At 33.2% G+C, this 12450-nt stretch overlaps 1 protein-coding gene across 1 annotated transcript in view; it reads left to right on the forward strand.

Annotated features, from left to right (window-relative positions):
- LOC124359772 (inner nuclear membrane protein Man1) overlaps positions 1-12450 on the forward strand; it is a 63276-nt gene that overhangs the window by 49255 nt on the left and 1571 nt on the right. The window contains exons 8-11 of the mRNA XM_046812791.1: positions 1966-2098; positions 2787-2900; positions 4325-4506; positions 5835-5949. Of these exons, the coding sequence (XP_046668747.1) occupies positions 1966-2098; positions 2787-2900; positions 4325-4506; positions 5835-5949 (544 nt within the window). The remainder of the gene's footprint in view (positions 1-1965; positions 2099-2786; positions 2901-4324; positions 4507-5834; positions 5950-12450) is intronic.

Below are 12450 nucleotides of genomic sequence, written 5' to 3' on the forward strand. Positions count from 1 at the left end.
TACATTGTAAATTGATGTACAATTACTATGTTAGCCTATTAGTTGAGCTTTACAAGTTAATATGGTAAAAATTACAATTGCAATTCTTTTAAAAATTCATAAATAATACAAATTTTATTATTTTTCTTAATTTTTTTTATGAATTGCTAATGAAGTATTGGATCAAATCAATTTTGTATGTACATTTACTTAATGATTAAAAGTTCTAATATAATCATGTTATATTTAGGAAAACTGAAAATTAATTTTATGGAAAAAATAAAGTTTTAAGCAAAATGAAACCAAAACAGGTATGGATTAAAAATTAGCAAAACCATTTTGTTCTAGTTATAAATAGGTTCTGACAGCTGTTTTTACCATGGCGATATCAAGTAGTACCATGCAAAAAAGCGATATCCATTACTGGAACTGTGGTGACAACTATAATATCCTATATAACTGTATTTGGCATTTTGGTTAAAGTCTACCATTCTAATATATCCGTCTATGTCGTGGAAAGGGTTTCCCCCCCCTTGGGGCGGCCTACTTCCATGCACTTAAGCCTCAAAGGCTTTTTGTGCACCCCGGAAACACCATGAGGCCTACCAGTCTATGATTTCAGCAGTTCCATAAACCGCCGAAAACAACCTGTCAGGTCCTCCTGGGGAAATTCACCACCCATGCCCAAACTACCAAAGATGGCATACTCCTCCCTTGCTATTGAAGGGCAGTCAAAGAGCAGGTGCTCAGCAGTTTCATCCTGCTCATCACACATTCTACAGAGCAGATCCTCCTGAAGGATGCCGACTCTGAAGATGCTTCCTCAGGTGACCATGTCCCTTGATAAGACCAATAACCCGAGAAGACATTGATCTATTTAACGAGAGAAGGTCCAACGCCACTCTAATACCATTCTGCTTATTCTCAAGCCCGGATGCAACCTCCACCTTCTCTCATGCTCCGCACGAACCCATTTCGAAACAGCCCAAAAGGAGTCACACTTTCAGACACCGCAGAACGGTTGAGGGCCCGTCATAATTGACGCTGAGCCCCGATTGGCCAGGGCATCAACTCTTTCGTTCCCAGGGATCCCCCCATGACCAGGAACCCAGCAAACGGTCACATTGTTGATTCTGACAAGGGATTCGTGGAAAGGTTTAAACAGAATAAGTTAAAAATTTAGTACATTATGAAGTGAACTGCATTGATAAAAAGTGGTCTAATAAATATAGGGATTTCATTCCACCCCATTCTTATCATAGCATTTTTAACCCTTTCAGAGGCAATGTCCATTTTAATGACATTTGGTTGTTTAGGTTACTTTATTGATTTATTATATTGTGTATACCATTGTATGTAATGTGTTATTGTAATATTTTCAAAAATAAATCATATTCTATTCTAATGACGTTGGTAAGAAAAATCAGTGTCTGATTAACCGGACATCAATAAAAAAATCACCAAAAATCAAAATAAAGTTTAATGTTTGCAATTTCTTTTTATTATAGGTTTTATAAAATGTATACCTGTGTGCGGGATTTTTTAACAACGTTTATTGGGACAAAATAAAAAAGAAAATAATTCAACCTAAGTCAAATTTTATTTCTAATAAATTATTTTTAAAGTCTTAAACAATAAAATAAACTTGTAATTATTTTAAGCTATATTTCTATGAAATAAATAAAGACGTGTTTTAGTTCAAAATTAACAAAGTTATACTATTGAATGTGGGTGACTATAAAAAGGTAAATTGTGTTTTGGCTCTTCTTGATATACCATAGGACATACATCTTGCCACTTTTTGCAACGTAACTTAGACAAATATCAGCACTGAAAGGATTTAGTAACCAGCTCAACAAAGATATTTAATTAAATATACCAAAGTATTTAATTACTCTTCATCAATGTAATTGTAATTTTTCAATTTATAGTAGTCTTAGTTCATTGATTAGTTTGATGTATAACATGTTTTATTTTTGTGTGTAGAAATGGCCAGCGTTTGGAATAAAGCAGTCGCCTACTTAGAGGAGAATGAGTCTAGAGTGCGCACAGAGGTTCAGCAAGTGTTGGGGGAAGAGTTTCGTGTATGGCGTTGGTTGCCTGCACCTCGCTCCAATGGGTATGTTCTTCGCCAGTCCAACCTACACATTAGTGTACAGTGTGAGTTAAAAGCATGGATACACTTAGTTTTATTTTGGGGAAATGGACACAGTTGTAGCAGTGACTAAAGAGTTCACTTATATTCTCTAGAAAGTGTTCAGAGTTCCATCCCTCCATCTTTATTCATGAAAAACTAAACTAAGTGTATCCATGCTTTTTAACTCACACTCTATAACTGCTCTAAGCACTTAATTCCATTCTTGAAGAGATTTTAAACTTTGTACTGGATTTTAAAACATGTAAAATTTTAAGTAATTTATACTTTTAAGGTTTAATTTTTAATTGAGAAGGATACAAAAATTGTGCAAGTTATGCTGTCAATGGCATGAGATATAAAACATCAAGAGTATCCAGCAGGTTGTCAGCTTCCTAAAGCTCTTTGTTTAACATATGTTAGAACAGCAATTTTATCCAACCTTTCGTATCGGACCTTTTGTATCACATAATAATGGCAAATGTCTGAAATCCTGTTATCCTTCCTAAAGCTGTCATAATGTAATATTTCTGTGTTTATTTTCATACAGCACTAATCGAATAAACAAATTACATTTCCTTTTTTATCCCACATTTGAGCTTCACACCACTGATTGATTGTTCATTACTTAAAATCTGCTTTGCATAAAAGGTTTAATCAAATTGTTTTTCAGGAAGCGCAAAGTTTGGCAAGGACAGGCATTTGAGACAATGGAAGGAAGTGTAAATTCTTTACCAGTTAGTCCTACACCGTGCCTCAAGATTCGTCATATGTTCGATTCAGATGTGTAAGTAATCAATTTTTGCTATCACATCTTTATTGATTATTGAATTAGTTCAATTGCTATAATATTTAGAATCAACAAACTGAGGAAGGTTTTTTTTAATCCATTGAACAAGAACTTGAATGGGAACATGTCATTTTTTACTAAATATGACATCCACTCTACTTACTTGACCTTGGCTTCCTGCAACCTTTCTCTTCCTGAAAATTTAATGTAGACTGAAAGGAATAAGATTTGAGACAGTCAAATCTACAAAAGAGAAAAGATGGAGATTTGTCTTGAATATGCTCTCGAACATGATCTGAACTTGCTCAGACCAGTGGAAAACTCGTATGGAGAAGTGTAAGGTTTGTGGAACGCAGTGTATTGACAATATGCTTTATTAACAATATCATCAAGACATGTTACAGGGTCAAATAGTTTTTACAAGTGAATATTAAATGAGAGGTCTAATTAGGATTCGTCATTCCATGAGAAAAACTCGAGTGTGTAGTATGCGTGATCTTGCAGCCAACACTGTAGGTTTCTCTTTATAGATCCTGGGTGTCTTTCAGATAATGGTTTTTTCTTGAACAATTGAAGGCGATAAAGTTAAAGTTGTGAATGGGTAAACATTTTCAATATTGTTACCATCGTCCAGTAATTCTTTTGCCAGATATCATATTGGTTTGTGTCCGTTGTTGAGTCCAAAATGCAACTTTTGATAAATTTTAAATTGTTTTTAACATTTGTTTGGTTAATTATAATTTAATAAGTAAACATATTTGATGTAATAAATTTATATATTTGTCCTAAACAATCAATTGATTTTCAAAAAAATACTTCAAAAACATTGTTCATAATTTTTTATATTTTGATTTGTTGTAATATTGTTTTTGAAAATGTAATATCCTATTAATAATTTACTGTATATCTATATGTGTTAAATTATTATTTATTTACATGTTTTTATAAGATTAATATTTCAATTAACAGAACAATCTTTATGATTTAATAGAAAAGAACACCCCAAAAAGCTATTACAACTGCCATCAAATGAACAGTAAGTCCTTAAATGAGCTTCCTGTCTGCATTCACAATGAACCTAATGATGCACAGTTAAAGGAACTTTTGGACTAATATGCATTTTACACATTGGACATGTTCATGGACTATTCTCAATGAAAGTGAATTACTGAACAGTTAAGCATTCTCTTGGAGATAGCTTGGAATACTTTAATTCTTTTGTACAGTTTAAACTCATTATTTATTGGTTTTGATATATAATATCTATAATTTAAGATAAACTTAAGAATAAAATTCCTTAACTTCAAATAGCAAAAATATGCATAATTACTGTGTGTAATAGTTGTGTTTTAAATAGAAATTGGATTAAATAATAGCTTTTGACACATTAATTAAAGTTGTGGAATTGATGACCATTCCAGTGAAGTTGGGGAAGACTGGATTATCCGTGTACAAGATGCAATACTGGAGAAATGTGAAGGAGTGAATGTACTCCATGTAGCTGTAGACAAGAACTCTAATGAAGGTTGTGTTTATGTGAAATGTGCCTCACCTCAAGACGCAGGACGTGCCTACCGGGCCCTTCATGGATCCTGGTTTGATAGTGAGTATTATCATTTAGTTCATTGACACATTTGCGAGAAATGTACGGATGTATGACACCAACTCGTCACATGTTGATGCTGATTTTTTGTAATAACATCAATTTACTAAAAGGTGCTTTTATTTTGATATAATTAGAAATAGTGGATTTTATAATATGATGTACTGAGATTTAGCCTGCCTAGTTGCATTATAACGTTCATAGTTAATAAAATAAATAATGGATTTTTAAGAATAAATCATAACACTAAACAATTAAAGGTAGCAGTACTTTTATGGTTTTTTGTTAAGCTGTTTTTTTGTTAAGTATGCTTCATCAACTAGCCAATACTATCATCAGAATAATAAAATATTATTTATATTGTTTGCTGCAAACGGAATTATGATAACCTAAACATAATGTATTATAAAAATTATGATTTAACTACTTTCTTGTTTAAAAAAATTTCCATAAACATTTTAATTTTAATTGCTTAACCTTTTTAGCAACACATTTTTTAAAAGAGGAAATAATTTTTTTAATGTATATGAAAAACCTATGGATGGGCAAATCTAGAAAGAAATCAGATCCGGATCTGCAACTCTTGCCTAGCTAGATGCAGTTTTGTGAATTGGCCATGTTACTTATGGTAGAGAGAATAAATAACGCTTATATTGTTTTTAAGTGAAGGTCATTCCAATCAGCTTCACTGAAATTCCAAGTATTTGGAATTACACAGAGACCACTATTATACAGCACATGAGCAAGTTAGATTAGATTATCATAAATATGTTATTAGTAGTACCTAAATTAAATTAGATTTTTATGAGCGGTCACATCTGAATTTGAATTTAGGTACTATCACGAGGGATGGTTTTTTTATGCTAGAAGTGTGGGTCCCAACATAATTTGATTTCGGAAAAATACCAATAGGAAATGCCCCTTGCCTCGGTGGCACGACCCTGCACTTCTGGTATAAGAAGAAAAACATCCATGGAGTTAGTAACCTAAATTCAAGCTCAGATCACACAGTGCTCGTAAAGTGTGAGACATTATCAAGGAACCTATGCAGTGAATGTGGTAAAGCACTGATTATCCTTTGATAAAAATTAATATCACAGATGTATACATTTATTTTCTATAAAGCCATTCATAGATAATTCAACACAACATGAATAGGTCAAAAATAAAATATTAAAATTCCCACTCTAATTACTAATTGTTTTTAGAATGTTATGTTAAGTGATAGAATGATAGAGTGATAGTAATACTTTAAGAATCATGTCAATACATTACTTTTTATGCATGAATAAAACTTGTAAAAATACTATGTGATTTTTGTTTTACAGGTAAATTAGTCACGGTGAAATATCTTCGATTGGAGAGATACCATGAAAGATTCCCAGATTCAGCTCGTTCTCTCCGACCTCTCAGGCCATCTAATGATCGCAAACTTTCACTTCAGTGAGTTCAGATTATATAAATGCATATTTATTAACTTATTCAGTCCTTGATTTTAATGTACAAGGCATGTTTTTTTAAGTAAGTACTGTTTTGACATTTTTTTTAAATCAAGTAAACTTTTTTTGTAACAATTTTATTTTGATATTAGAGCCCACACTTTTATCTACTTTTCTACATAATTGCCATCAATATTATGTTATCATGTCTAAAAACAACTTTAGATACTGTAATCATACAAGATTGTCGTCTTTTAACAGTGACTGAACGTGATCATTTTGACACTATTGTCGTAAGTGTGGTGCTGACTTTCTGATGAAAAAACAAATGGTAACGGACATTACATTCAGGCTGTTAGGGGATTATTAAATTGTTCCTAGCAAAATTTGTGACATGTGGGTGGATATCGTCATACATGAAGACATGTTTTTAGGTATAAATGTCTAGAGAACACTTCTTGAAACTTGAGGAAACTCTTCTGACAACAAAGAATTTGTGAAATGTCTGTTCATTTTCGCTTTATCATTAACTTTCTTCATCAATTCGTCAGTGATCATTGAGGGTTGATGGTGATGAATTCTGAATTTCTCATTATGAACATTTACTTGTCATCGTTTAAAGTTCAAAGCAGTTTGAATGCCATTCCATTACTTATAATGTTTGTTCATACACTTCACAATTCTCTCTGTGAATTTCAAATGTTTTCATGCCTTTAGTACAAAAAAACAAATGACAGCATGTACTGCACAGTTGGTGGGATTCTAAATTGACGGGGGCATTTGAAATATGCATTAACAGATGTAAACACAATTGATTTTTGCTATAATTGCGTCTAAGGCTTGCTGAAAATCGTATGGCATAAGTACAGGAAATCAACTGTAGCGTTGCAGCGGCAGAATTTCAAAAAGGTACTACTTTAAAAATATGCCTTGTATTTACATGACAACCATTAGCTTCTTAAGATTATTGAAGTATGTTGAAAAGTTTGAGCCAACAGTTGTTAAAAATGATGTGATACTTTCAGTGGCTCTGTGTAACACAGTTGGCTTTTGTTATGGTTCAACATAAATTTATTTGTGGGTTTTGATACATCAACTTTGGACACCAATGTGTTAGTTAAATATTTCTTCATATTAATGCTTTGAGTGCCAGAGCCAATGATTTTTGCAATGCATAAATATTTGACATTGGCAATTCGTATATGTATAATATTATGTATATGTATAATAATGCTATATATTGGAAATCTTAATCTTGCGAAATAAAGCTATTAGCATGGTTTGTAAATTATGTGTTCTCTAACACAATAGGCCATTATTAAGAAATATCCGATATAGACTATAGTAAATTTATACAGGGTGCGGCAGTCAATCCCGCATTTTTGAAATAGGTGTAAAAAATAAACGGACGTAGATATCAAAATTATATTCATAAAATAGTTTTCTACATTAAAAAGCATTTAAGAAACATTGAAAATAATCACTGTTTGAAAATAACATCAGCAAGATGGCGGCCTTCCCGAGTACGGCATTCGCGCAGGCGATTTGCGAAGCTGTTCATAACATCACGAAGCATAGGCTGAGGAATTCTCTCAATTTCTAGCCGGATTCTTGCCTTCAGTTCACCAACAGTATGAGGTCTTTCTTCGTATACTTTACTTTTTAGGTAACCCCACAAGAAAAAATCACACTCAGTGAGGTCTGGTGAACGGGCGGCCACGGAATCGGGCCATTGCGGGAAATCACTCGGTTTGGGAAAACTCCGTTAAGAACATTCATGCTCACGCGGGCTGTGTGACTTGTTGCTCCATCTTGTTGAAACAATGTTTCTTCATTCACTTCATGTTGCCGAAGCTGAGGAATGAAGAATGTCCTTAACATTGTCGAATAGCGCTCAGCATTCACGGTAATAGATTGCTCTCTTTCGTTTTCAAAAAAATAAGGGCCTATGATACCCGACAAGGACATTGCGCACCAAACTGTTACCTTAGATGAATGGAGAGGTTTTTGATGTAATTGTTGCGGGTTCTGGTCACTCCAATACCTAAAGTTCTGTTTGTTCACATATCCCGATAAATGAAAATGCGCCTCGTCACTCATCCAGAGGTTGTGAACAAGCTCACCATTTTCTTCAATCATTTCCAAAAAATGGTTACAGAAACGCAGTCGAGCATCAAAGTCATTCTCATTCAAAGCGTTAACCACTTGAATTTTGTAAGGATGGTGATGTAAATCTAACCTCAAAATTCTTCTGACGGTTCTGTCAGAAATTCCAAGTGGCGTACTCTGTCGACGCGCTGATCTCCGAGGGCTTCTTCCCACAGCAATTCGAACGCGTTCAATATTCTCTGGAGTTCGCACTGATCTCGCACTGCCACCTCTTTTCCTTGTCGTTTCACCAATATTTTCAAAGTTTTCGACCCACAACTTAATTGCGTTTACCGAAGGCACTGGTCTATTGCGATTAATTTGAAAATGCGCTCGGAAACGACGCATAGCGGCTACATAGCTACCACTTTGATAAAAAGCTTTCACGGCAAACGAACGTTGTTGCTTAGTCCACGGCTCCATGTCTACTGAAATGCTATGAATAGGAGAACACAATGGTGACCTTGGCTGCTCGGCCCCCACCACTCCTACGCTCCTGCGCGCTATTTATAAATGCGGGATTGACTGCCGCACCCTGTATAATTATGGTCTAACCTTTTAAATTAGAATGAAAATATTCTGACATTTAACACACATATTTTAATACTAAAAATAAGAATAATGCAACTATTGGTTATATCACCTGATCAAGAAAATAAATAGTCAAAAGTAGTTTTACTCAAAATTTTTAATAAAGTTAAAGCATTAATTGATAAGTATCAATCATTACAGTTTATTAAAAAAATAAAATTATTAGTGGCTGTTAGAAAACCCATTTTATTGTTTAAATGGTTTTTTGAACTGTTATTTTTTATAAACAGTTTCAACTCACTGATGAATAGTTTTAGACAGATAGCTTACTTTCCCAGATCCTGGATGTCCTTTACTTTCAATATGGGCTTTTAAGAAATCATTACATTTTGCAGCAAGCTCTAATGTCTCCATAAAATTACTGTTTCCTTTGAAACTGAAAATTTATTTGTTTCCTCTAAAAGCCAGGCCACTGGTGCTGAGAGCTTAATAGGATCTACTACACGTTTTAGCACTCTATGCCAATATTCAACTTCCATAAGGTAGTTTTCACGTAAGGCAGAACCAATTATTGCTGTGTGTTCCGCACTCTGTTTATGTTCTTTAAGTTGGTTTAGTTTCTTCCAGTCAGATTCTTTGGCTACGAGCCATTATTATAGTCTCCTTAAGCGAACAAAGGACTCCTACAGTCCATCTGATTGGGCAACACAGTAGCTGTATTAGCTTCTTCTAACTTCTGGGTTTTCAGCACTCCCTCTACATACTCAGACAAGCCACAGCCATTTTCAGAACAATGTGGTTTTGGCTTCGAATCCCTTTCTTTTTTTTACCCACCATCTGCAAAAGAAGAACGTGTGGTTGGCGTCATCATGCTCTGTATCCCCATTGGGACACTCAGAGCTTACAAACTTGCCCATCTTGAACACTCAAAAGTTCCCATTGCTGGTAAGGAACTGGATTATAGAAATTTAGTTATGGCTGTTTTCACTCCACCTAATATCTCAGGTCTCCGATCATTCTGGTTGTGTCTTCTGCTCATGAATAGGAAGCCCAACATAACCTGATTATGACACCTCTAATAAAGACGTGCAACAACTGGATCTCATATTCAATCCTTGTTTTAAGACATATTGGAAATAGTATGATAGGAAGGGAGATTGGTGAGGTCAGAAAGTCAGTTGATAGTCAAGTGATGGTGCCTCTATCGACCAAAAAAATTCACAACCAAATAACTTCAAAACCAAGAATTCAGGGGTTAATTGAATGCCATAACTCCTTCCACATCCAGTATGGCTGGTCAGAGGACTGCCTTAACACATTGACCACTTATCACGGTACCGTCTCGTGACGGCCGACGCAGTACCAAAACACTGATCACGAGACGGTACCGTGATGACAACATTACGTTATTAAATATTTTTTAAACTATTTAAAATGGTATGGGCTCAAATAATAAAGTTTATATATTAAAATTAAACTAAACAACATTTACTATACGTATAAATATGTATTAATTCCATAAATATGTCAGCGTAATCGGCGTTTTGGTACCGCATAGTTATTAAATATTTGTTTAAACATTAGTATGGACTTAAATAATAAAGTTTATGTATTAAAATTAAACAAAAGATCATATACTATGCAAATAAATATGTATTAACCCCAGAAAATAATGTGAATGAAGGTATAATACTATACCCTTGCGCTTTTTTCATGTTTGCTAGGATTTGTGTAAGAACAAAAATGTCGCATTTTACAAAAATCTATATAAAACTTGAAAAATTTAAAATATATCAATGAAATAAAATTTTCTACTTAAAGAATTAAATTTCCCATAAAATTACACCAAACAGCATAGATTAAAACTTTGTTTTGTACTAGAAAAAATTTTGTGCTTTCAAAATTTAAAAGAAAAATAAATCTTTTTTAAATTATTCTCGAAATTAAAAAAATCTGATATACTTTAGTGCGTATAAATCACTGGATAATATAGGCTGTTCCATTAGATAAAAAAAAATGGCCTTTGTCTCTTTAAACCTTCCTGCTGACTGGAAAACACCAAGTACAGATTCATAAGTAATCAGAGAAAGTGACTCATAAGTTTTATTCATTGTAATAAAAACTGGTAAATTTGTACTAATGAAACCAGCTTAAAAATAAATTGTTTATTTTATTTTAATTGAACATTTAAAAAATGCTAAAAAATTAGTGTAACACATTTTGTGGCAAGAACCATGTTAAAATTACATTGTTGAACATCATTAAATTTTCAATACTAAAAATGCTCTATTTTCTGATAGAATAATTCCTTTGAGATGCGGTTTGTGGCATTCAATTCAGTAAGCTATTACCTTTAAAATTATGTATCACAAGGTATAGGCTTCCATTAAGAATATTCACGATACCCTCGGCAGGACGTCCCCCGTTGGTGTGACATAACAAAACATTGGTCCAAAAAGTAGATGCCCAATCTCTATCACGATTGTAAGAGGTTTCAAATTTATATTTAAATTATTAAAGGATATATTTGGGTGTTTCCAGACATAATATACACCCTGTATATATATATATATATATATATACTAGCAGTTGCCCGCGGCTTCGCACGCAATTTCCCGTTGAAAACAGTACACTATATTCACTTATTCTTTTTCTATCACATTCTAAACATTGATGAGATAATTGATAGTCGTTCCATCGTGAGCCTCTTGGACGCATTATGAAGATATGTACCATATTCCTGCCTCTATCTTTCGTGGATTTTGCTAGGTGTTGATAAGTTATTCAGAACAATTAATGTATATGGATGAATCTCGGTAAACTAATTAGGTTATAAAGAATCAAATTCGGTCTGTTAAAATTAATTTTCTGTCTAAGATATTTCCAGTATTATTTAGGAGTGTGCCTTCAAGAAAATGTATCAAAGAAACCCAATTTCGATCATAAAGTGTCTTCTTTCGACTCTTCATTTACCTTCCATGTAACCAAATTCGATTACCTTATGTGCAAACATTCACGGATTTTTACAATGAGGTTGTTTTCATAATAGCGTTTAATAGTATTTTCATTGCATTAGATAGTTTATTAATCATTGGTGCAATCTGAATTTAAAATTAGGCAATGACGTCTTCTATGCAACCTGCATTACACTACTGATCAAGCACTTTACAATAAAAATTTTCTAAATTTTAAATGTAAACAAATGTTTCTGCCTCTTTGATGAACTTCAGCTGAAAGTATTAACAGCTGTTAAGTATCCGCTCGCTTTGTATTATGTGTCGTAGCGCAGTCTGTCGGATCCAATATAAAACACTCTAACATCAACAACGATTTATAATTAAACATTTAATTAATACATTTTATTCGTTTATATTCACGACATAAGCGAATAATTCAGATAATAACTATCCTATCTTCTAAGTTAGACTAAATTACGGATACATGTGAAATTTGATTGAAATTGGTTCAGTCGTTTTGGAGTTTATTGGCAACATACATCGTGACTCAAGATTTTTATATATATAGATATGAGCGTTCTACAATCGATTGGGATATTGTCAGCAAACTGAAGGCAAACACTTTGAACATTTGTTATAACTGTTTTGGTAAATGATTTGAAGTAAAAGAAGTAAAATAAATGATTAAGTGTCTCAGTTTTCTCTAACAACCAGAATGTTTGCATTTGAAAAATTATGTATTTTATAATCTTTGAGTGTCCGCTATTTTGTAATGCGTCAACTGTTTTACGTCAGATTTTCGCCAAAATGTTTCTAATTAAAAGAGCTTTAATTTGATGTACGACTTGACCTATGCTTCTATTTAAGAA

This window comes from Homalodisca vitripennis, chromosome 1 (genome assembly GCF_021130785.1).
Source record: "Homalodisca vitripennis isolate AUS2020 chromosome 1, UT_GWSS_2.1, whole genome shotgun sequence".
NCBI lineage: Eukaryota > Metazoa > Arthropoda > Insecta > Hemiptera > Cicadellidae > Homalodisca > Homalodisca vitripennis.